The 26813-nt window shown below is 38.5% G+C and overlaps 1 protein-coding gene across 3 annotated transcripts in view; it reads right to left on the reverse strand.

The window, feature by feature from the left end:
* The window catches only part of LOC127451113 (rho GTPase-activating protein 17-like), a 51133-nt gene that overhangs the window by 18169 nt on the left and 6151 nt on the right, over window positions 1-26813 (reverse strand). For all 3 annotated transcript variants that reach the window (XM_051715547.1, XM_051715545.1, XM_051715546.1), the window contains exons 2-15: window positions 23226-23265; window positions 17548-17652; window positions 16655-16731; window positions 15308-15419; window positions 15151-15227; window positions 14744-14861; window positions 14453-14521; window positions 12133-12214; window positions 11519-11646; window positions 9125-9236; window positions 8309-8390; window positions 2622-2702; window positions 1524-1637; window positions 1179-1270 (exon numbers count right to left, since the gene is read on the reverse strand). In XM_051715547.1, the coding sequence (XP_051571507.1) occupies window positions 1179-1270; window positions 1524-1637; window positions 2622-2702; window positions 8309-8390; window positions 9125-9236; window positions 11519-11646; window positions 12133-12214; window positions 14453-14521; window positions 14744-14861; window positions 15151-15227; window positions 15308-15419; window positions 16655-16731; window positions 17548-17652; window positions 23226-23265 (1289 nt within the window). The remainder of the gene's footprint in view (window positions 1-1178; window positions 1271-1523; window positions 1638-2621; window positions 2703-8308; window positions 8391-9124; window positions 9237-11518; window positions 11647-12132; window positions 12215-14452; window positions 14522-14743; window positions 14862-15150; window positions 15228-15307; window positions 15420-16654; window positions 16732-17547; window positions 17653-23225; window positions 23266-26813) is intronic.

The raw sequence follows: 26813 nt of genomic DNA on the forward strand, positions 1-26813 counted from the left end.
ATTGCCAAAAATAAAAGAAGAGGAATGTGAAAGTTGAGATTTATGGTTAAAAAGGACTTAAATATTGATCTGTTTCTCACCCAAACCTATCATAGTTTTATCATAGGAGTTCTATGGATTACTTTTATGCTGCATTTATGTGCTTATTGGAGCTTCAAATGTTTGGTACCTATTCACTTGTATTGTGAGGACCTACAGTGCTGAAATACTCTTCTAAAAATCTTTGTTTGTGTTCAGCAGAAGAAAGTCATACACATACTAATTTTTGGGTGAACTATCCTTTTAAGAAGCAGAATGGTCTAAGATATTAGGTCTCGTTTTCAGAGAAATCAAACAAACATTGGTGGGATTATGCTTAAAACAAGAAAAAGCAAAAGCTATTTGCCAATGGGGTAAGAAAAAAAAATTCTTTTTATATGCATAAACTTTACTAATCTTTGTTAAGTTCTCTGAAAAAAATAAAAAATAACTTGTGACATTCTGCTTCTCAAATTTATCTTGTTTTATGAATGTTTAGATATTTTTTTTACTGGAAAACAAGACAAAAATAAAAGGACACCTTGTCTTGGCCAAAAAAAGGCAGCATTACCGTTTATGTATCTTTCCCCTAAAAGGTAATCGCAGAATTCACTGCGACACTTTATTTAGTACTGGAAAGCATCATTACAAAAAGTTCTATCTAGCCAAAAAAAAATAAAAAATCTGTGTGTTCTATGTATTTCTGTGCTTATTAGAGTATTGAGTTGTTAGCTTAGCAGCATGCTAACTGTCAGACTCTATGGACCTTAGTCAAGGTAGATGCTATTTTTAACTATTGTGAAAATGTGCCTTTTCAAAAAAGTCTAAGACATGGGTTGACAGACAGTAAGACAGTACAAACTATTGGACAGACCCTTGTTTTCAGTCGTATCAAATTAAATATGGCATCTACCCTGTTAAAGGTCCCTCAGAATTAACTGCGAGTTCCTCAAGTCAAGTCTCTCATATGCTTTATGTGATGTGTGCTTGAGTGACCGTTAACAAAGTTGCTGCCCATGAAGTATGTTTTAAATCAGTCACTTATGAGGTTGCATTTTTGGCAAGTATTCTGCCTTAAAAGGTAGCTGCTAATGTAGACAGCAAACCGCGAAGCAGCTCGCTAGGTTTAGGAATAGGGCTACAGTGGATGGTAGTCTCACCTTCAGGGAAAAACCAGCTTGCATGTTGGATTATCAGTTCTATAATAGACACTACATGGACAGAGGTAGTAGCTGCCATTTCAGCAAGGGACCTAAGAAAGGATAAGAACCACATGTAACATGTCAACATGACAGATCTACATTATAAATGAACAGACTTGGATATTAAGCTGAAAGCTGATAAGCTGATGATTTTGCTTAAAAAACAAAACACTTTTCAATTCCATTGATTAAGTAAATGACAGGTAAACCATCTACTGTAAAGCTTGCGAAGACAATATGGGTATCTTAATAGTGCTGTCATGTTGGTAATGTACGTGAATGGCAATTGGATGCGTTTCTCACCCTTCTGCCTTGGCCCACAGTAAATTGGGTCCCAGAACGATGGCAATGTTACTCGCTGTCATCTTATTGATGTCACTTTCCTGAGCAAGCTTGGCAAGAAACTTCACTAGGTACCTTTATAGACACGGATTAGCTTGTTACAGTCATAAAAATTGTTACAGTTTAATGTTAAAGTCAGCATGAAACAGCATTCACAACCCATTTTACTTCCATAATGTGACGTATTTACAAGTGGAATCAGATATTCATCAACGACAAAATGTAGGATGACTTTTATCAAACGGATTGTGAAGGAGTACTACGGTCCAGAAACACAACCAGCACCCACTTTTGAGGGGGCCTCTGTCTGGGACTTGGATAATGAAGGTCAAGTTCACCTTTGAGAGCATCTCAACATATCCTAATGGTAACACTTGTATTTCAAATCTATTGTTATTTGTTATTTATTGCATTAAAAGAATATTCCAGGTTCGGTACAAGTTAAGCTCAGTTGTCAGCATTTGTGGCATAATGTTGATTACCACAAAAATGTATTTTGATTTGTCCCTCGCTATCTTTAAAAAAGCAAAAATCTGGCACACAGTGACTTCATGGAAGTGAATGGGGCCAATCCATAAACGCTAAAATACTCACTATTTCAAAAGTATAGCCACAAGATGTTAACAATACATGTATTAATATGATTTTAGTGTGATAAAATCGATATCTAAGCTTTGTTGTGTAAAGTTATATTCAATTTAACATGACAATGTAACGCTGTACACCCTAAAACCCTAAAATGACCGTAAAAGCGACGATTTAAACAACTTCACAGCTCAAATAATAGGCAAAATTTAATAGAAGAATTAATATAAGTGCTATTGATCAGTATTAACTTACTACCCTAACCACTGGCTGATGTTTCAGAGGCTGAGAAAGTTTAACATTTTGATGGAACATTATGAAAACAATTTTTCTTTGGAATAATGTGCACTGATAAATCAAGCACAATAAGACTAGAAACATCTATTTAGGAAGTAAATGGGGTCAATTCTGATTTCATGTTGACTTTTCAAAGTTTAGTCTGAAGTAGTAACAAACAGTTTTGACTTCACAAACCTAAAATTGGTCTTGTTGGCCTTTGGCATCATGTCACATACCACCCACAGAGCCTGAAGTCTTTTATCTGGGTCAGAAATACTGCAGAAGAGAAAAGGCGAGAGAAACCATTTGAGTTATAAAGTCATTAACAGCCACAAGAAGGGATGATTCAAGATATGAGCTAACAATGGCTGAGGTCAGCTCTCTCAATGGCCACACCTTAAATTATTACATAAGGGCACATAAAGGCCCAGAACATAATCTGAAAGTCATGACTCAACACTGAGCGCATTTACATGCACACCAATATGCTGATTACTCTCTAAAATCAGCTTATTTAAAATCTGACAAGGCAAGAAATCCGCATTTACGTGACATTTGAAATGATTGTGTTATTCTCTGCTTTTGACGTCAAACCGTGAAGAGGCATGCGCTCAACACGTGCGCACGTTGGATGAGTAACACTGGGTAAGGTGTTTACATGGCATGCAAAATCAGCATAATGGGCAAAAATCTACCCGTGTCGAATGGGTTATTCATAAGCCATTTATGGCTTTTATGCCAATAAAAGAACGCGGTTTATTGCTTTTACATGACCGCACACGTTGTCGGCTTATTAAGCATAATCGGTGTAAGAACATGCATGTAAACGTGCTCAATGACAACAAAATTTCTTAACATATTAAATTATGTTATCAGTTACCCGTTTATGATACCTGCAGAGGTAGTTTAATTTTAAGTTTAATTTTGTGACTTTTCCTCAGGCAACATGCCATTGAAATTACAGATCAGTGTGATGTTCCTGATCGTATGGAAGTATATTAATGAAAAATGTCTTTGAAACAACTAAGCACACTGAATTGCACTTTTGGGAATGCAATTTCTTATGGTTGTATATTTAAGCTGTGAATATTTAAATTGAAAACATTTTGCACAACTGGAATACACTGGTCCCAATTGGCATGCAGTAAAACCAGTGTGGACTAATTGTAAAGTTTGTATTTCTTTTCAATTTTTTCAATGCAGTTGTGATTATTTTTGTAGTTTTAAAAATGGGTCAATTGTTTTTATGCTAATACTTGAACAGACACAGACAGTGAGTCTGTTTACACACACCAATATGCTGATAACTACTGAGCCCCTACAGGGTCAAGGTGGTAAGGAAAAAAAATTGTTGGGTGGGGAAAAAAAAAAAAAAAAAAATAAGCAAACGCTTTTGCGTTCTCTCGCAAAACTTTCCGTTCCCCCGAGAATTTTTGCGTGCTCTCGGAAAACTTTTGCATTATCTCGCAAATTGTTGTGTGTTCCCTCGCAAAATGTGCGTCATAATTACAGTCTTCTGCAAGCTCTCCTATGTGTATTCCAGCATTATTCCAGCTTTTGAGTTAAACGAGAAAGCCAGTGCAATGAAAGAGTGAAACCCAAAAGAATACTTAGCAATACACAAATCATAAATCTCAGTTTATGAATGTGTGAAAATAAAGACAACACAGTTAAAATTACATTAAATGCGAGTGGTCTGAATGAAGTGTAATGCTGTGCGCACATTTGAATCGCATATTATTATTGTTTTTGTTGTTGCTGTTGTGATGGTGTTTCCCTCTCCATAAATAAAGCAAAAAAAAAAACAATTGCTTAATTATGTGTGGTGGCTGAAGTTTTTGGGTTTTAACATAACCGCAATTCAGAACTCACTTTTAAATCATTCGTATTTTTGTTTGGAACAACCCTTTAGTTTGGCCATCACGATTGCTCTCCCTTCGGAGTGCCCTCTGGAGGCATCATTTATGCAGTTTGGTACATGTCAGTGTTTAATGATTGACTCACTCATAACACAATTGTCACCATCTGCTGGTGCATAATAAATGGCCACATAAACATACATACATATAAAATAATAGTAAATATTTGAGCATATGATATTCAAATTCCATTAGGCCTGTAGTTTGGGAAAACATGCTACATATATAAAAACCGTCATTTTTGTACCATTTTAAAATATTTTGCATTTTGAATTGCATTAAAATCATATATTTTCAGTTTTTTGTTTATTTGTTTGCATAAGCCACATATCAGATTTATGTATCATGTAATGATGCGATACAGAAAGGAGTCACTGTATCTTCTCACTCTTTGTTTACAAGATACAGTTTTCCACAAAATGTATGGACAGGCACCTGTCATCTGAACTTATCTCTCATAAATGCAATAGCCTGCAGAGCATTCATGCATATACGAGAGCACAAGTTTTGTGAGAGAACGCAAAGTTTTGCGATATAATGCAAAATAATTTGTGAGAGAACGCAGTTTCTTGGGGGAACGCAACAGTTTTGTGAGTTCATGCAAAGTTTCTCAGGGGAACGCAAAGTTTTGCGAAAGAATGCAAAATAATTATTTTTTTCCCACACAACTATTTTTTCCCCCATCCCTTTAGGGTCTCTGTAGATAACTCCCAAAAATCAGCTTATTTAAAAAATTCGACAAAGCAAGAAAACAGCTCTAGTTACACATGTAACCTCGGTTCTCTGAGATGAAGGGAACGAGACATTGTTGTAAGCACTTTGGGGAATGTCCTTCATGCGACCTTGTTAAAACCCTTATACAATCACGCCAATCTTCTGATTGGCAATGGTGTCTGAGCCCTTCCCTTTAGGCACGAATTAGGCCTAAATAAGCAGGCACTCAGTCACCATTTTTTCAGAATTTTCTGACTGAGGGACAAAAGTGAGTCACTCATATTATAAAACTCTGAAGTAGTAATGCGGCCAGCTCGCGCAATGTCTCATTCCCTTACTCTCAGGGAACCGAGGTTACATGTGTAACCGGAGATGTTCCATTTCAATTCAGTTCACTCGACATTGCTGTAAGCACATTATCCCATCACGCCACACTACGTAACATTACACTCCCAGAGCTATAACACTAAATAGATATATTCATAAGGAGTCACAGGCCACAGGCCGATGACTTATAAGTCATATTAAACTGTATATGAATAGTCCCACGTGGCAGATGCCAGATGGAAACTAATGTGGTCTGGGATCTATATGAACCATATACAGTTGAAATCAGAAGTTTACATACACTTAGGTTGAAGTCATTAAAACTCATTATTTTAACCACTTAATCACACACAGATTTAATATAATCAAACTATAGTTCTGGCAAGTCCTTTAGGACATCTAGTTTGTGCATGACACAAGTAATTTTTCTAACAAATATTTACAGACAGACAGTTTCACTTTTAAGTGACTATCACAATTCCAGTGGGTCAGAAGTTTACATACACTAAGTTAACTATGCCTTTAAGCAGCTTGGAAAATTCCAGAAAATGATGTCAAGCCTTTAGACAATTAGACAATTAGCTTCAATTAGATAGGAGGTGTGCTGAATTGGAGGTGGATGTATTTTAAGGCCTACCTTCAAACTCAGTGCCTCTTTGCTTGACATCATGGGAAAATCAAAAGAAATCAGATAAGACCTCAGAAAAAAAATTGTGGACCTCCACAAATCTGGTTCATCCTTGGGAGCAATTTTCAAACACCTGAAGGTACCACGTTCATCTGTACAAACAATAGTACGTGGGTATAAACACCATGGGACCACGCAGCCATCATACTGCTCAGGAAGGAGACACATTCTGTCTGCTAGAGGTGAACGTAGTTTGGTGCGAAAAGTGCAAATCCCAGAACAACTGCAAAGAACCTTGTGAAGATGCTGGAGGAAACAGGTAGACAAGTATCTATATCCACAGTAAAACATGTCCTATATCGACATAACCTGATAGGCTGCTCAGCAAGGAAGAAGCCAATGCTCCAAAACTGCATAAAAAAGCCAGAATAGAGTTTACAAGTGCACATGGGGACAAAGATCTTACTTTTTGGAGAAATGTCCTCTGGTGTAATGAAACAAAAATTGAACTGTTTGGTCATAATGACCATTGTTATGTTTGGAGAAAAAAGGGTGAGGCTTGCAAAGAAAGAAATCCATCCCAACCATGAAGCATGGGGGTGGCAGCATCATGTTGTGGGGGTGCTTTGCTGCAGGAGGGACTGGTGCACTTCACAAAATAGATGGCATCATGAGGAAGGAAAATTATGTGGATATATTGAAGCAACATCTCAGGCCATCAGCCAGGAAGTTAAAGCTCGGTCGCAAATGGGTCTTCCAAATGACCTCAAGCATACCTCCAAAGTTGTAGCAAAATGCCTTAAGGACAGCAAAGTCAAGGTATTGGAGTGGCCATCACAAAGCCCTGATCTCAATCCAAAAGAAAATTTGTGGGCAGAACTGAAAAAGCACTTGCGAGCAAGGAGACTTACAAACCTGACACAGTTACACCATTTCTGTCTAAAGGAATGGGCCAAAATCCCAGCAACATATTGTGTGAAGCTTGTGGAAGGCTACCCAAAAAGTCTGACCCAAGTTAAACAATTTAAAGGCAATGCTGCCAAATACTAACAAAGTGTATGCAAACTTCTGACCCACTGGGAATGTGATGAAAGAAATAAAAGCTGAAATAAATAATTCTCTCTACTATTATTCTGACATTACACATTCTTAAAATAGTGATCCTAACTGACCTAAGACAACATTCCAAATCGTGCCTTGTGCTTGAGATAGAAGGTCTCTCCTCAGTGGCATTTCCCATGGAGGGCCATCTAGTATTTCTATCATCTCCAGAAACCAAGACTGATTGGACCATTTCGGTGCAATTAACAGAACTGTTTCCATGTCCTCTCCCAGTCTGAACTGACAGACACCAAAGAATGGTCTGTACGCACTCGTTCATGAGGTGCGTGCACATGCTCAAGGGGTCGGGACGAACCCCTAAAAAGGATATTTGCTATATATATATTATATATATATATATATATATATATATATATATATATATATATATATATATAGGATAGAGTAACTTCAGCTGGAGCGCTGTGGGAAGCAGGTAGGAGTTTCGCTGAAGCACCACGTTGATCAACGATGAGCGTCTGAAGCGAAGAACCCTTTCACCAAGAGCATCTTCGAAGGCAATGTGGAGAACTCTTCAGTGGAACACACAGTGGAGTGAAAAGCCTCTCGGTGCAGGCGCTGAGCACAGGCGATGAGTCGTCCTGTTTGTGTCTTGCTGAGAAGTTCCATCCGCTGTAATTGTATATCGACAGCAAAGAAGAAGATTCCAAGACGAAGACAAAATTCGCAATCTTGAAGGAAGAAAATTCTGAAGAAATGGTGACTAAGCACCTGCTTATATAGGCCTACTGCGAGCCTAAAAGGGCAGGGTTCAGACACCACTGCCAATCAGAAGATTGGCGTGATTGTGGGGTTTCAAAAAGGTCGTGTGAAGGACACTCCCCATAGTGCTTACAGCATTGTTGAGTGAACTGAATCGAAAGGGAACCGCGTTTACATGAGATTTAAAATAATAGAGTTATTCTATGCTTTTGATGTCAAACCACGAGGAGTCATGCGCACAACACTTGCATACATTGGTTAAGCCAGTAAAAATGCTGGTAAAGGTGTTTACATGCGATGCGAAATCGGGGTAATAGGCAAAAATCTACACGTGTCGATTGGTTTATTCTTAAGCTGTTTATGACCGTACACCGATAAAGGAAAGCCACACATGCTTACACATCCTTACATGACCACACATGCTGTCGGCTTATTAAGCAAAATCAGTGATTTGTGTAAATGTGTTTTACTTTGAGGCCTGGATCCACTCTTCATACAGCTGGTAGCTCATCAGAGGTTCAGGCAGCTCTCGCAGGTAAGATTTCAGGGCTCCTACATAATCATGAGAAAACAATTGCAAGAATCAACATCAAATACTGTACATTTGTAAAGCTCTTCAAAGTTCTCTACTCCTTAAAAATATTTTTGCCACTCATTCAAATGCTTTGATTAATTATCAGATGACAGACACAAAAATTGCTGTGGCTGTTAGCATCCTAAATTTCAGTTTTTAATTTAAAAACTGAAAGACCACTCTTGTTGTTCAAAGATCTGGCTATTTTTGTGGTTCATCAGTGGTTCAGACAGAACTGAAATGTTTCAGCTTTCAAAATAACTCTGTGCCAAAAGTATTTTTTCTAGTTTTGTAATGAATGGATGATCAACCAGATAACCAAGCACTGTCACAAATTTTGGGAAGTAATTCTAAAAGCAGATATGGCATTTCACACAATCGCTAAAAAAAAAGAAATGTCAGCCAAAGTGTAGGTACAAACAACTGACCCACGTGTGACGAGGAAGAAGGCGGGGCGGAGCCGTGAGTGAGCACGGCCAGCCCCCAATCGGGCTCATCAGCCGAGGAGAGGGATAAAGCCGAGCTGGATGCAGCAGTTCATGAGAGAGAGAGACACACGCAGCTGCTGTGTGTATTTGTTTGTGTCTTTTTAAGTTTTCATTAAACATTATTTTGATGGTTCGTCTGGTTCCCGCCTCCTCCTTGCCCATCCTTTATACTGTTACACCACGTAAACCTTCTTACAATTTCGAATATGGAAAATGGAACATACCAGCTACAGCGTGAGGGTCAGAATAAAACTCCTCCAACTGTGAGGTGGAACAGTCCAGAGCCGCCTTTAGCTTCTTAAGTTTTGAGGCCCCAGCAGCGATACGGAACAAACCCTGTCAAGAATGGAAATGTTATAAACATGCAAGACAACGTACATTAAAAATATAAACTGGAATCCAAGAGATGCTGATGTGTGACCGAAAATGCTGCCATAGGCTGTTTTCATATCTGTCAGTGCGGTTGCAAAGGGAAATGATCGTCTCGTTTCAGTGCTAATATTAGAATCAGTTGTCTGTGTTTAGCTAAGAAAGGAAATGTGATACAGTAGATGTCAATAACGCTGATATATAGCCACAGCTCTCACATATAGATTGTTTACGATCATGCAGCCCTTATCTGTAGCTCTGCCTTGAAATAACAGTGAAAAAAGCTACAATTTTAAATTTTGCTAAAAGCTAGGTAAGCTAACAGTTTTTAGATTAACTAATTTAGCTCAATTACCCTCTCAGAATGTTTTTTTTTATTATTATTACTACTACACATTCTAGAATAATAATAAGTCAAGATGCCAAGACATTGTTCTGTGTTTGCAAAGGTGTTCTGAATGGTTGCTAGTGCACTGCTATGTGGTTGTTAGAATGTCCTTGTGGTTGCTAGGACATTGCTATGTGTTCGCTGACGTGCTCTGAGCAGTTATAAATGCATTGCCATGCAGTTTCTAGGGTGTTTTGGTGGTTGCAAGAATGTTGCTATGCGATTGCTAGGGAGTTCTGGTGGTTGTCTAGACTTTGCTAAATGTTTGCTAAGGTGTTCTGAGTGGTTGTTAGTTCATTGCTATGTGGTTACTAGGGTGTTCTGGTTGCTGCCAGGGCATTGCTATGGGGTTGCTAAGATGTTGTGGGTGGTTGATAGGAAATTGCTATGTGTTCACTGAAGTGTTCCAAGTGGCTGTTAATGCTTTGCAATCTAGTTGCTAGGGTGTTCTGGTTTTTGCCAAAATGTTGCTATGTGGTTGCTAGGGTTTGGTGATTGCCAAGATGTATTTCTGTGTTTGCTAAATTGTTCTGAATGGTTGTAAGTGTGTTGCTATGTGGTTGTTAGAATGTTCTGGTGATTGCCATGGCATTGCTATGTGTTCACTGAGGTGTTCTGAGCGGTTGTTAATGCAATGCCATGTGGTTGCTAGGGGGTTCTGGTGGTTGCCAGAATGTTGTTATGTGGTTGCTAGGGTCTGGTGGTTGCTAAGACAATGTTCTGTGTTTGCAAAGGTGTTCTGAATGGTTGTTAGTGCATTGCTATGTGGTTGTTAGAATTTTCTGGTTGTTGCCAGGGCATTATGGTAAGATGTTCTGGGTTGTTGCCTGGAAATTGCTATGTGTTCACTGAGGCATTCTGAGCAGTTGTTAATGCATTGCCATGCAGTTGCTAGGGTGTTCTGGTGGCTGTCAGAATGTTGCAATGTGGTTTCTAGTGCCAAGATGTTGCTCCGTGTTTGCAAAGGTGTTCTGAATGGTTGTTAGTGTGTTGCTACATGGTTGTTAGAATGTTCTTATGGTTGCTAGGACATTGCTATGTGTTCGCTGACGTGTTCTGAGTGGTTGTAAATGCATTGCCATGCAGTTGCTAGGGTGTAATAGCAGGGGAAGACAATATATGTTACATTAAACAGGCAAACCTTTCTCATTGAGAAGTTTAACAGACTCTGGAATAAAGGTGCAATTGTCATGCAGTTGCTAGGGTGTTCTGGTGGTTGCCAGGACTTTGCTAAATGTTTGCTAAGATGTTATGAGTGGTTGTTAGTTCATTGCTATGTGGTTGCTAGGGTGATCTGGTTGTTGCCAGGGCATTGCTATGGGGTTGCTAAGATGTTCTGGGTGGTTGCTAGGACATTGCTATGTGTTCACTGAATTGTTTTGAGTGGTTGTTAATGCATTGCCATGCGATTGCTAGGGAGTTCTGTTGGTTGCCAGGACGTTGCTATATGTTTGCTAAGGTTTGAAAGTTCTGGTGGTTGTCAGGGCATTGCTATGTGGTTGCTAGGATGTTCTGGTTTGTTGCTAGGTAGTAGGCCCAAGTCAAAATAATTCCTTATGATATTTTGGACCTTAGATATGACTCCCATAGTCTACAGGATTTTTTCACCCACCAGAACATCGTAAGTTTGATTGCTCAGAAATATAAATAACATTTCATTACTTCATTCATCCCTTTAAAATCAGACTCTGTATTAAAGTGCCATTTGCAAAATAGTCCAAAGTCTGACGAAAGACTGAACATGTCCTTCAAAATGACAACCATCTGCTCTTGCGTATCTAATAACAAAGGGACAACACCTGACGTCTTTTAACACACAGTATATTTATCTGTCCACGAGTTGTTTAACAGGATGAAAAACCTCTTCGTGCATGCCAGTCTCCAGAAGCATCATGATGCAGGCCTCTATGGGCAAAGCGATCTCTCTGCTGGTGCATTTCAGATGTTCCTCTAGAGAGGTGCCAAACGCTGGCTTCTCCGTCCATTTGTCTATTTCAGATAAAGAGAAGGTGAATGAGAATTGAGGAATGGACCGTGTAATTTGAGTTAGGCAGAAAACATAACTAAGTACAGAATGTGTATGGAAGATTTATAGCATGTGAAATGGGATAGGTTACAGTGCTGGCCACCAGGCAGTTTTATGAAAGAAAAAGACTAATTTATGGTTTATTGATGACTAGGAAGATCTACATTGGTTTCTTGTCCATTTAACCTCACAGAAATAAAGTAAACTCACTGTTGATTTGAGTCAGTTTGAACATTATTAAAGATCAGGTAGAGGATAAACATTGTCTTTGTTTCAGAACATAAAACACATGTTCCAAAAATGGTTTGACTCCCAATGGCAATGTCTCTTTCTACTTACCACGGGTCGGATTTCTCTGTATTGAGTGTTTTAAGCAAGTTTTTTATGTGAGTATTTCATACAAAAAACATGCATTGTAAAGGAAGTTAAGGGTACTGTAAATATCTTACCTTGCTGTGACTGTATGGTTGGCAGGATGCTTTCAATGAGAGCCAAAGCTCTTTTATGGTATTCAGCTTGTGCTTCTAATAACTGTCAAGACAAATAACATTTATTTTCAAAAAGAGAAAGAAACAAGGTTTGTGACTCAAAGTACCTTCATTCAATGACTGAGTGATAGAAACATTAAAATTTTCTGGGCTATGTACCGTTATCCAATTAAATTTGTTTAAAATATGTAACAACTTCAATGATTTAGATACAATCCACATGTCAGATATAACTAACCTAGTGTGTTGAAATAATTAGCATTTCCAATTATAGTAGGAAGTTCTATGACTATTGTTGATCCAGTTCCACACTGGATATTTGCATATAACATTGTGATTGGTCATCTTTCTTACATCTATTTGCATAGTGAGTTGTTATTGGTCTTGTCTTCCTTGCACATATCTTATCGATTATAGTCATGTTTCCACTGCAGAGTGACAGTATGTGTTGATTCTTCCGTGTAGCCGACTAAAAAACAAGATTCTTACAGAGTGTCATGACAATGGCAAAGCGGCTCTGATGCAGCATTTCATTACCACAGATAACTTTAAACTTTAACACTATTCTTTTGCGGCCTTGCAATCACTGGTATTTCCATCAGGAAATGCTAATCTAATTTTCAAGTTAAAATTAATCACCCTTTGGAATTAGCTGGTTTTCTGCATGAGTTGGTCGTAAAATGAGATCTCATCTTCATCAAAGTCACAAGTATTGACAAACACAATGTGCTTAAGCTTACAACACAAACAATTGTAATGTTTCTTGTCTTTATTGAACACATCCCATTAAACATTCACAGTGCTTTGGAAAAGTAAGTGAACCCTAGGATTTAATAACTAGTGGATCCTCCTTTGGCAGCAATAACCTCAACCAAGAATTTCCGGTAGGTGCGGATTAGATCTGCACAACGTTCAGAAGGAATTTTGGACCATTCTTCCATACAGAACTGCTTAGCTTAGCCATATTTTTAGGATGTCTGGTGTAAATGGGTCTCTTGAGGTCATTCCACAGCATCTCTATTGGGTTAAGGTCTGGGCTGTGACTCGGCCACTCCAAAAGGTGGATTTTCTTTTTTTAAGCCATTCTGTAGAGGATTTACTTCGATGTTTAGGGTCATTGTCCTGCTGCATCACTCCACTTCTACTGAGCTTCAGCTGGCGCACAGCAACCCCTACATTATCCTGTAAACTTGGGAATTTATTTTTCCCTTGATGATGGCAAGCGGTCCAGGCCCTGAAGCAGCAAAGCAGCCCCAAATCATGATGCTCCCTCCACCGTACTTCACTGTTGGGATGATGTTTTCATTATGGTATGCGGTGCCCCTTTTACGCCATACGTAGTGCTGCATGTTCTTCTCAAACAATTCAACCTTAGTTTCATCAGTCCACAAAACATTTTACCAGTAGCGTTGTGGAGTGCCAAGATGGTCTTTGGCAAACTTCAGGCACGCAACCATGTTTTTGTTGGAAAGCAGCGGCTTCTTTCGTGTTGTCCTGCCATGGACACCATGCCTGTTTAATGTTTTCTGTATAGTAGACTCATGAACAGAGATGTTAACCAGTTCCAGTGATTCCTTTAAGCCTTTAGCTCACTGAGCATTCTGCAGTGTGCCTTTTGAGTCATCTTGGCTGGACAGCCACTTCTAGGGAGAGTAGCTACAGTATAAATCGTCTCCATTTATAGACAATTTGTCTAACTGTGGACAGATGAATATCTGAGCTCTTCAAGATAACTTTGTAACCCTTTCCAGCTTTATGCAAAGCAACAATTCTTGATAGTAGGTCTTCTGAAATCTCTTTTTTGCAAGGCATGGTCCACATCAGCAGATGCTTTTTGTGAATAGCAAACTCAAAATGTTTGAGTGCTTTTTCTAAGTCAATTTAGCTCTAACCCCCACCTCCAATCTCGTTTCATTAATTGTATGCCAGGTTTGCCATCTCCTGACTCTAATTAGCTTTTTTGGTCATCTTTAGCCTACGGGTTCACTTACTTTTTCCACAGCACTTTTAATGTTTAATGGGATGTGTTCATTAAAGACATGAAAGATTATAATTGTTTGTGTGTTGTTAGCTTAAACACATTGTCTATACTTGTGACTTTGATGAAGATGAGATCACATTTTAGGACCAATTAATGCAGAAAACCAGCTTATTCCAAAGGGTTCACATACTTTTTCTTGCCACTGTAAATTGAACTCTAGAAGAGAATATTTTTCATAGACTTGACTGGTTGCTGGCCTGTGTAATTCAAACTCCTGTAAAGCTTAATGAGATGGCTTACCAAGACATAATAGCAAGCATATTCTCCTTCCTTGGAGGAAAAGTTGTACATGTCTGCAGCCAATTGATCCTAGAGACATGAGAAAGAGATTAGACTATGTTCACAATGCTCGCAATGCCCAAAATAATGTAATATAGTTCTAAAGTAATGTCTAATAATTAGTCTAATTTTCTATTCCATCTTAGATTATCCCAATTTAACCACCTGTCTCTCACACAATCTACCCCACGTTCATCTGAATATCCCAATAAGACTTGAAATAACTTCACCTATATGTGTACAGTAAGCTACCTTGCATATTTCCATTTTGATCTGTGCGTCATCCATCTCTTCCTTAAGTGTGTCAATTTTGGCAGCCATTGCTTGAGCGTTTGTGGCAGAAGGGAACACCTTTGCGGCCTGTTGATACCTGTATTATAATAGATTTAATCTATTAGCCATTAGCTAATGTCACTATTTAGACAGACTCATTCAAATACAGAAAGAGAGGAGTCTAAACCCAGTAGCACAGCAGACTCTGGTGATGTTATAGTATGGATGAAGAGGATGTCATTAAAACCCATTGATGTCAACAATGGCTAAAGATTATGTATATTAAACCTGCTGAAATCTTCTATGGCTGAAGATTCTGATGTCATTTAGATGCAGTGGATGTACTGCTTAATTATTGCATGTGTGTAAATAATTTATATACACACCTGGCTTTTGCAGAATCATAATCCAACACAAGCTTGGCTAAATGCTTTCTCTGCTTCAGGATATTAGGAACGTCCACCTTTAAGCACAAAGACAATTATGTACATTACATGGCATATTTAAGTAGCAGGTTTTGTGCAGGTCTCTGGCATTCCATACCTCTGCTAGCTGATTGAGAGGGTCTAGAACATCTCTCTCTAGCTGGACCTCATGTTGGCTCTGCTCGTATGCCAGTTTGCTTTCAGCCTCTCCACAAACTTCCATCATTTTTCTGTAGATACAAACATGTAAAAAGACACATGCTCCATTACTGTAATTGATTTAGCCAAGTAGAGCATGTTTCTGGTCATGTTCAACATCCTTTGATAGTCCTGGAACATCATTTGTATAAAATAATTGTAGCCCTAACCCGAACCCAACAATAACCTATCCCTAAAATCAAAGGGAATTTATAGGTTGATAAGAATGTTGTTCAAGCCATTAGCCCTAACTCTACATCCAAACCACACCCTAAATCTTATTGGTTGACAACAATGTCGCTCCAAGACCAGGAGGGTTGATGATCTAACGGCAATAGTTCACCTAAAAATTAAAAAAAAAATTCTCATCAATTAAATCCAGATAGGTTTCAGAAGCGATATGATAGGTTTGGGTGAGAAACAGATCAATACTTAAGTCCTTCTTTACTATAAATTCTCCTGCTGCCCAGTAGGTGGCAAGACGAATGTGAATCGCCAAAAACAAAACAAAAAGAATATGAAAATGAATGTGGAGGTTTAAAGTAAAAAAAGACTTAAATATTTATCTGTTTCTCACCCACACCTATCATATCGCATCTGAAGATATGGATTTAACCACTGGAGTCTAATGGATTACTTTAATACTGCCTTTATATTCTTTTTGGAGCTTCAAATTCTGGCCACCATTCACTTGCATTAAAAGGACCAACAGAGCTGAAATATTCTTCTTAAAATCTTCGTTTGTGTTCTGCAGAAGAAAGAAAGTCATACACATCTGGGATGGCATGAGAGTGAGTAAATGATGAGAGAATTTCCATTTTTGGATGAACTATCCCTTTAAATCATGTTGAGCTCACCCACACTTACATTTCTACCAAATAGAACTCGACAAAGAAGTCCCTGTAAGCATAATGTACTGTCTTCTCTCACTAATCTAACACAATAGACCAATCCTCATCAAGCAGCATGAGGTTACAATAACATTTTATCTTGTTTCCATCCTGACATTGTATATGGAGTTCACTAATGTTGATGGCAAATCCATATGTTCACAGCTCCATCCCCTGTAGATACTGTACACTGTCTGCCTGAAAAAAACAGATGATTCAGGGACGTTCGGTCACATGACTACAGAGACCAAAAAAACACTTCCTGAAAGTGTTGTTTGATCACCAAACTGACACCAAAATTAATCACTGGTTAGGCACGCCAAATTAGTGATGGTCTTAGACACCACATCTGGCTATCAAAGAGCTTGTAAACTCACCCTATGAGAGACTCGTCTCCTAGCTGACTTCCTCCTTCCAGCATGGATTGTGAAAGGGCTGTGAGGGGAAGCTTTTTCTAAGAGGAGAAAAAGACTAATTCAGAAGTGCATTTAACCAAATGTAATATAGATTAGGGCTAGGTGATGTAGCTAAAACAAATCACAATAATTTTGCAACCTTTTAAATCATTAACCCCATTTTTGATGCTGAAGTTTTAAATTTGGGACACTGTTAAAACTAGTCTAATGACACAGTTGTAGTGGAAGTAAGGAAATGTAATGATCAAATAAAAATTGCATTAAAATCATTGCAATGTTGCCCATTTTATTTTATTTTTTTATCGGCAGCAAAATAATGGCAAATGTATTTTAAATATACTTGATATTTCGCCCAGCCTTAAAGGTGAACTCAGTATTTTTTTTTTTAAGTATGTCAAAGTGGTTTACATTATTTTACACTGACACCTAGTGGCCTGGATGCTGTATAATTCAAACACATTAGTTTTCAGTTACCAATGCCATTGTAGAAATTCACTATGCACAGTAAACCAGGATTAATTTAATCCATGAGTGCAAGTGTCCAATAGCAGGGCAGTTACTGAGATTAAGCGAGTAGTATTCAGCTGGTCGTGTGATGCTAACATGGCTGCCCACACAAGTGGACCCTCTCCATGTAGAATAAAAATGGTTTTATGAGGTTAATGATATGACTGAACTCTTAGTCTCACATGAGTAGTCATGATCTTATACATCGGCCTATGTTCCAAAATTACTATTCATTTCTTTAGAAGTAAAACTTTTTAAATGAGGAAAACAAATTACTGAGTGCACCTTTAATACAGAGGTAAATAAGGTAAAAGTCAAGTGAAAACATAAAGGCAGCCATTACTTACATGTCTCTTTTCCACATCTGTGCCCAGATTGCCCTGTAGACAGGCGACCATCCTCTTGTGTGCATTATGAGAGACCAATCGCACCAATTCCAGGCGACGATCAATCTGTAAATATGCATGCATTTCATTCATATTTAGAATTTACTGCAGTTCTCGCATATAAGGTAAATGCTTATATTCACACCCAATAATTCCCAGTTCCACCATCCCAATTACAGGGTGTGTCTCAATCAGCTCCTTAGTTCAGTAGTCCGGGCACTAATCAGGGAGTCAGCCATTTTAAGTGCTGTCTCAATTGCAAAATCGTTCCAGTGCACTGAAACGTTCGCTCCCTAAAAAGTCCCACAATGCATCATAAAAACCAGAGATCATCATTGCTCACTATGTTCACTTACTGGAAACGTTGTGATGTCTTCTCACTCAAGTCATTAGAAGATGAGCAGCAGTGTAAATATATCATGTGAAAGCCTTATTTTCTCTTTAAAAGAGTATTGTTTATTTATCCATAATTATAACGAAAGGGAAACAATCTTGTTGAAAGTTGTTAAAAGCTGGTTTAAAATACACTCCTTTATATTTTTATTTCTTTATTTAATGTAATTTATCTTTCATAATAACAATGTACATTTGAATATCTTCAATGAAAATGAACAACGATGTCATTAATCCAGCGATGCTGCTGATCAATAACAGCTGAGTTTAAATTTGCGAGGTCGTTTTTGTGTTGCAAGTAATTGAGTCATTAGTGTCCCAATGTTCAGTGGAAGAACACCCTTGCTAGTACCCGAAATCGTGTTCATTATATACTGATTCATGACATAGGGAGCTAGGGAGCTGATTGAGACACACCCCCAGTCTCCACACTAATGATCTGTTGCCATGGTTACATGCACACCTATTCTGTATTTCCTGCAAGATTCTTAAGCTGTGCTTTGATTTTCAGGGTCCCTACACAGTGTTCACTGCACCCTACTCACTGAGCATGTGATATCTGTTGAAGTGGACAAAAATTGTTCATTTGGAATACTCGGTCAAAAGGTGAAATGATCAAGGTGGAGTTCAAACAATGATGTGCGTTTAGGGAGGGGCTATCACTCTGACCAATGGTGGTCAGGCCGAGTGTTTTGGAAACCAGTTTGAAAAGAGTCCTTATTTTTGCAATTCCAATTAATGACGCTAGTGGCTTAGAAAGACAGCTTACTTGTCTATTTATTTCATGTTGGACAAAGTGAGATGCAGATCTTTCTGTAATGCAGCCATCCTTGCAATAACTGGGGTCAGAGTTTGTCTACGGTTTCTGCAAAAACCACTTCAGCAGCTACTGGGCTGTTTTCTGCATGCACACAGTTGGCACAGACTCTGTTGTTTCTCTTATTCTTGGTCATATGCACAGGGGACAAATCCTTAAAGTGTGCTTGACAATCCCTTAAATAGTTTCAGACAGTTATAGTGGAACTGAAACTTGCCGCGTGAGATACCTGGTCTTTTCAGCATTGCCAAGACACGGCGCTTCTGTTTTTAACTCAAACAGACATTTCAGTGAAAACTCACAACAAAGACTGATTCAAAAATATCTATACACAGAAGAGAACCACATTTACACTCACCGACCACTTTATTAGGTACACCTGTACACCTACATATTCATGCGATTATCTAATCAGCCAATTGTGTGGCAGCAGTGCAGTGCATAAAATCATGCAGATACGGGTCAGGAGCTTCAGTTAATGTTCACATCAACCATCATAATGGGGAAAGAAATTTTTTTCAGTGATTTCATGATTGTTGGTGCATGATTGTTGGTGCTAGATGGGCTGGTCTGAGTATTTCTGTAACTGCTGACTTCCTGGGATTTTCATGCACAACAGTCTCTAGGGTTTACTCAGAATGGTGCCAAAAACAAAAAAACATCCAGTGAGGGTACAATTGTGGTAAGAAGAATATCATCTCAGAAGGCTATGCTGAGATGCGTGTTGGTGCTGTTTTGGTGGCACAAAGGGGACCTACACAATATTAGGCAGGTGGTTTTAATGTTTTGGCTGATCATTGTGTGTGTGTGTGTGTGTGTGTGTATGTATATGTGTGTGTGTGTGTGTGTGTATATTTTATATATATATATATATATATATATATATATATATATATATATATATATATATATATATATAATATCTTTCTCATTGCTCTTTTTCTATGCCATCAACCCATCCATCAGATTTCAGATCCAGGTTTTTATGGGGAATGAGGAAAAAGGAAAAACAAAGAGGAAGAGAGACACATTAGAGATGTTCTGATCAACATTTCACTGTTCCAAGCAAAGCAACATTTCAAGACAAACAGGAAATGATGACAGGGCCCCACCAGCCTGTGGCAGTGTTCACCCTGCAGGGGTCAAATCTCTCTGTGGTGCACGTTGAGAAATGACTCAGTGTGCCTGAAAATCTCAAGAACTCCAACCACTACCAGAGAAAGTGCAAACAGTACAGGGACTATCTGCCAGCACCGCTGCCAGTCCTTCAAAAAACCCAGTGGATATCCAAACCACTTTTCATTTGGAATCATTTAAAGAGGGAGTTTATGGGCCACTATCATGTTTCTCTTCTCTACTAGCAAACCATTGGCCTTTGTAAGATGCAAAGCATTCAGGCAGTTAAACTTTGACCCTTGGACATGGAATGCATGAGTGAAGGTGAATGAGCAGTATATAAAGTCTGTCAGGCTTCAATGATTTCCCTTTTGTAGGAAGACATACTTGAGCAATGTTTGAAAGTAACAACTGTAGACATGTTTGAACATGAGACACTTTTTTAATAATGATGAAGTGACAGATTGGGGGGAACTGTTTTGTTTTTAGAGTGATGTTTGTCAATGTGTAGATTTTCATCTTGACACCCATGTGAAGCATACAATGTCCTAGAAAAGTATTTGGACACTTAAGCTAGACCTAAAAATTTATGAATGTCACTGTATTTGTAAACAAAATGTCAAACCAAATGGCTTTTTTATCTTTTTTTCAATCTTTTTTAACTTGGTAAGTATGTAATTTTGGTTCTCTTCACTCAATCCCCCCCCCAAAAATTCTTCTTTTATTCCACCAGATGGCAGCAAGTATATCACCTTCCATCACAAAATACCGATCTGAAATGTAGGTGGCGCTCTAACGCATTTTATCCCTTACAGATGTGCTCGTCCAAAGACATTTATTCTAATTTTTCAGTTCATGCACCACCCCCATTGTTTCATAGAATATCTCAGCCTCTGAGTGGACTAGCAGCTCAATTGTCAGTGTCATTAGAAAGCTGGGATGCTCCCCTTTGCGATGATATAACATTTTAACATCAAAAGTCAATAACATATTTCCAATGCTTTGTTTAGCATACTTTCCTTGCTGGACCGCACATTTTTTTATTCTGGACATCTAAGATATAACATTGAATTATTCACACAAGCAAGTTGGTCCAGTACACAGATGCTCAATTGGATTGAGATATGGGGAATTTGGAGGCCAGGGCAATACCTTGAACTCTTCATCATGTTCCACAAACCCTTCCCGAACGATGTGTGCAGTATGGCAGGGCACATTATCCTGCTGAAAGAGGCCACTGCCATCAGGGAATACCATTGCCATAAAGGGGTGTACCTGGTCTGCAACGATGTTTAGATAGATGGCACATGTCAAACTGACATCCACATAATGGCCGGACCCAGGGTTTCCCAGCAGAACATTGCCCAGAGCATCGCACTCCATCCACCAGCTTTTCGTCTTCCCACAGTGCATCCTTGTGCAATCACTTCCCCAGGTAAATGTCGCACACATACACGGCAGTCCATGTGATGTAAAAGAAAAGGGGACTCATCGGACCAGGCGACCTTCTTCCGCTGCTCCAAGGTTCAGTTCCAAAGCTTGCGCGCCCATTGTATGCGCTTTTAATGGTGGACAAGGGACATCATGGGCATTCTGATCAGTCTGCAACTACACAGCCCCATACGCAGTAGGGTACATTGCACTATGTATTGTGGCACATTCCTCCCATCCCCATCATTAACATTTTCTGTGGCTTGTGCCACAGTACACCTTCTGTCGGTTCAGACCAGACGGGATAGCCTTCGTTGCCCTAGCACATTGATGAGCCCTGGGCGCCCAACACCCTATCGCCGGTTTGTGGTTTGTCCCTCCTCGGCCACTGTCATTAGGTACTCACCACTACTGGCCGGGAGCACCCCACAAGCCTTGCCGTTTCAGAGCTGCTCTGACCCAGTCGTCTGGCCATAACAATTTGGCTCTTGTGAAAGTCGTTCAGGTCTTTACTCCTGCATTCAACACGTTGACTACGAGAACTGATTGTTCCCTTAACATCTGATCTACCCAGACCTTGACATGTGGCCTTGTTAGGAGATGATCAGTGTTATTCACTTTATATGTAAGTGGTAATAATGTTTTGGCTCATCAGTGTATGATTTGTCTATTTACGTGCCATTTTGAAAGACTTTTATATTAATTTTAATATTTCTACCTCATGACCTCTAGGTGGCGCTGATTTAAGACACAAATGTTTTTAGGCCATATTTTGTCATTTTATGTAACATAAATGAAGTGATAAGTGAAAATTCAGATTCTAAGCTTTCAAATGATACCAAATATGCCTGACATAGCGCTTTTTGGACCCGCCGGCAGGTCCGCAGAGTTGTAGAGGTTAAGAAAGTCAGCAGAAGCACACTTTGCAAGCAAAATATTTCACAAAAAGAAGTTTGTTAGGTTTAAAATGGTAAAACAATAGATTTATTGTGTTTGGATACTTTCTGGTTGTCACACATTAGTAGAATACGTCCATAGTTAATGTGCTGAAATACACCTGCCATTAATCTGCTAGGACACCTGTGTGAATCTGAGGGGAACTGACTGCATACATCTACCAAACGACCTCTTTGGCTCATGAATTACATGAGATATAAGTTTTAAGTATCCAAGTCCAAAATGCTTTTTGGGGCCACTGTATATGTGTATTCACATTCAATTTACCAGCATTTAGTTAAGTTACCTTAAAACACTCTGATATCTCTTCTAAATCTTTTGGGCTTGGTCATTTTCCAGCTATTTTAGGCATTATTTTGTTCATAAAAGCCATATTCATATGCACATTTTTGCACACATGAACCTGGTGAGGGTAGAAATACCTAAATAGAATCAATTAGCCTCAGACTGTGAGTTACTCTCCAGTAATGCCATCTGCTGCATGCCAGAAAAAAATTAGTGGGAAGTGAAAGAGATGAGATTATGGGAAAGAAGAATGTTCAAGACTAAAGTTCAACTGAGAGACTCATAAACGGAAGAGAGACAAGAGACAGAGGCAGGGAAGCCCCACCCACCCAACCTTTATTTATTTATATTCATAACAGATATTAAATTATACTGAAAGCATACGATCACTTTGAACGGTGAACCAATCTAAATTTAAGTCGTTATTCAGTCTCAAATCAAGTAATTAATAAACTCTGTAATTTAAATATGGTGACATGACAATAACATCAAACCTTAACGGTTCTTGTGTCATGACGTTTGGTCACAAGATGCGCAAGAAGCAGTGAGGTTTGATGTTATTGACGTGTCAATTCATATCCTTGACCGCTGGTTGATTTTTGCAATCATTCATAGTTCTGATAAAGGAAGAAACATTCACCTGAAGAAGGTCATCACTCAGTACTTCTGTCTTCTCTGCTCTGTGGACAAATGAAAAGAAAAAGTGGTTAGATGGACAGACAGAAAGAACAGTGTTTACTGTGATTTATGATGTCATGACAGTAAAGGCGACGAGCAGTACAAACAGGTTTGGCCAGTATCACTGTAAAACGCATAGCAAATAAAAACATGATGATGCAAACACAAAGTTTTCAGTGTGTGCAGGTTTCATTTGCAGGTACAATTAATTACATTTCTAAATTTCATCATTATTACGATCATCCATTTAAAACATCCATGCATTAATTTAAAAATAGCCCTTAACCATTGATGAGAATTTATACTAAATAATAATTAAAAAATAATTAATTTTCTGCCAATTTGGCACAAATATCTACTTCTTTCTCTCTGCATTATATGCTGTTTGTTATGGCAACAGCAAAAAAGGGCAGGGTTGTTGATGCTTTACACACATTCTTGTCATAGAAAGTGGGCGGAGCTCCATAAATAATGTGTGGAGACTCCCTTTGACCAGAGATCATAAAATAAACAAATACACTGTTGGGCCATGTGGACATTGTACAGTCAGGATTTTTAGAACTTTGACAGAGCCGACAGGTATCAATATGTTCATTTATTTACTATATACAGTTGTGTATTAGGTCAAAAACAGCATGAAAGTATGTTATTTTGAACATGGCGAAAGATAAAGTGTGCATGAGTCCTGAATTAGATAACATATGCAATACATAAAATCATTCACATCAACCATCAGAATGGGAAAAATATGTGATCTCAGTGATTTCGACCATGGCATGATTGTTGGTGCCAGACGGGCTGGTTTGAGTATTTCTGTAACTGTTGATCTCCTGGGATTTTCACACACAACAGTCTCTAGAGTTTACTCAGAATGGTGCCAAAAACAAAAAACATCCAATGAGCAGCAGTTCTGCAGATGGAAATGCCTTGTTGATGAGAGACGTCAATGGAGAATGGCCAGACTAGTTCGAGCTGACAGAAAGGCTATGGTAACACCGGTAACCACTCTGTACAATTATAGTGAGCAGAATAACATCTCAGAATGCACAACACGTTGAACCTTGAGGTGGATGTGCTACAACAGCAGAAGACCACATCAGGCACTTTATTAGAACCATAGTGTTCCTAATAAAGTGCTCAGTGAGCGTATAAGCAAATTATAGTATACTTCAGACTAACCCTAAACGAAACCCTAACCACCCCACTAAAAAAAACTTTTTGCATCGTTTGAAATGAAAAAGGACGTTTTGTTAGATTTTGCTCATTTCTGGGGAGAAATACCTAAAACACAATCCACTCATGTAGTCTAACTAAGACCCCCCTGGTTAGATAGATTCAGGTTGTTACTTTTCCTAATTGGCAAGTTTTCTGAAATACAGAAACAGCAGCAATGACACAACAGAATATATTAACATTCAGTGCAGACAATATGGATAAAATCCACAAAAGCCAAATCTAATAGCCACTGGTCAAGTAACAAGAGAAATTATCCACAAGATCCTGTTACATAGGCTGAGCATAACACAACATCAGTGAAGGAATTTTTAGATTTCCATCAATGATGAATCAGCAGCGATCCTGTGGTGGATTGCATAGCATACCTGCACCAAGATAACATGTTTAAGCACAATCATGAAGATCTATGAAGATTTTGGCTATAGTTCATCAAAGAACATAAGTCCTTAAAGTAACAGGAAATGGCATGATGCCCTTTAAGTCCATGAGTGATCTGATTCTCGGTACAAACTATAAGAAAAACTACATCAACATAAATGAGTAATGTATTGCTATGTGGTCTGTATACAGTACTGTATGCTCCAGGACATTTGTATTCCATGCCATGGGCTTTGAAATGATGCCTGAATCACAATCTATAGTATAGATGAGTCAAATCTGATTGGTCATCTCTTATTTAAAGATACAAATAATACTAGAGGAAGACCGATATATCAGTTTTACCGATTAATCGGTGTCTATAGTTGCTTTTTGGAACTATCGGTTATTGGCATAAATGTATGTCGATAATTGACGATAGTTTTTTCATCATTTTGTCATTTCAAAATAAGTGTCTCTGGCTTGTTTATACTAAAAGTCCCATGTTATGCAAAAAATCGTAATTTTTTTTCTTATTATTAGGATTTTGGTTGAACAAAAACTGCTTCTGGGATTTTATTCATTTTTGACTCCTCGAATTTTAAAACATGTCATGTCATCCACCAGACGCGTGCAGTGTGCGACCCCCTTAATTTTAACTGCAGCTCTCATAGAAAAAAAACTGTGACCAAAGATCAACTATTAAAATCTATTACATTAAATAAACCTCACAGACAGGGCGACTCTTTCATCTGCCATGATTTTGGTTGAATGGTTCATTGAACATCTGTTTTTGATTTCTGGAAAAGCCTCTTTTTTGTAAACTACTGAAGGATATTCTATATTCATCATTAATAATGTTGTGCTCAAACAGACAGTTTTGATGAGTAGAGCCCTGTTGTCTTCACCACTGGTTTCTGGACTTGTTTCAAAAGGCCAATATGAAACATGATTTTATGCTAAAGACAGGGTTCCCATGGTCATGGAAAACCTGAAGGTATCAGGGGTTTTTTAAAATGGTGATTTCAAGGCTGGAAAAGTCATTGTGTGTTCAAAGGCATTGAATATACATTTATCTAGTTGTTTTCAGCTCTAAAATATTTAATCGGCTAGGAATTGTTCTTTCTGAGTGGGTCAAGGTAAGGGTTGGTGCTGAGTGTTTTAATGCGTTACTGTGGTTGCTATGTTGTTCTGAGTGATTTGGTACATTGCTATGTGGTTTCTAGGGTGATCTGAGTGTTTTTAGTGCACTGCTATGTGGTTGCTAGGGTGTTCTGAGTGTTTTTAGTGTGTTGCTATGTGGTTGCTAGGAGTGAGTGTTTTTAGTGGACTGGTATGTGGTTGCTAGGGTGATCTGAGTGTTTTAGAGAGTTGCTATATGGTTGCCATGGTGATATGAGTGTTTTTAGTGCATTGCTATGTGGTTGCTGGGGTATGAGGTATGGAGTCAAAATTATGACATATATTTTCAGAAATATGGGTGTTCTGAGAGTTTTTAGTGCTTTGCCATGTGGTTTCTATAGTTATCTGGATGTTTCAGAGTGCTGCTATGTGGTTACTATGGTTATATGAGTGTTTTGGTGCATTGCTATGTGGTTGCTGGGGTATAAGGTATGGAGTCGAAATGATGACATATTTTCAAAAAAATTGGTGTTCTGAGAGTTTTTAGTGCTTTGCCATGTGTTTGCTATGGTGATATGAGTGTTTTGGTGCATCGTTATGTGGTTGCTAGGATGTGAGTGTTTTTAGTGCACTGCTATGTGGTTGCTAGAGTGATCTGAGTGTTATTGGTGCATTGCTATGTGGTTGCTAGTGTGTGAGTGTTTTGAGTGCACTGCTATGTACTTGCTAGGGTGTTCTGAGTGTTTTAGTGCATTGCTATGTGGTTGCTAGAGCGATCTGAGTGTTTTTAGTGCATTGCTATGTTGTTGCTAGGGTGATCTGAGTGTTTTTGGTG

Source organism: Myxocyprinus asiaticus, chromosome 14 (assembly GCF_019703515.2).
Source record: "Myxocyprinus asiaticus isolate MX2 ecotype Aquarium Trade chromosome 14, UBuf_Myxa_2, whole genome shotgun sequence".
Lineage (NCBI taxonomy): Eukaryota > Metazoa > Chordata > Actinopteri > Cypriniformes > Catostomidae > Myxocyprinus > Myxocyprinus asiaticus.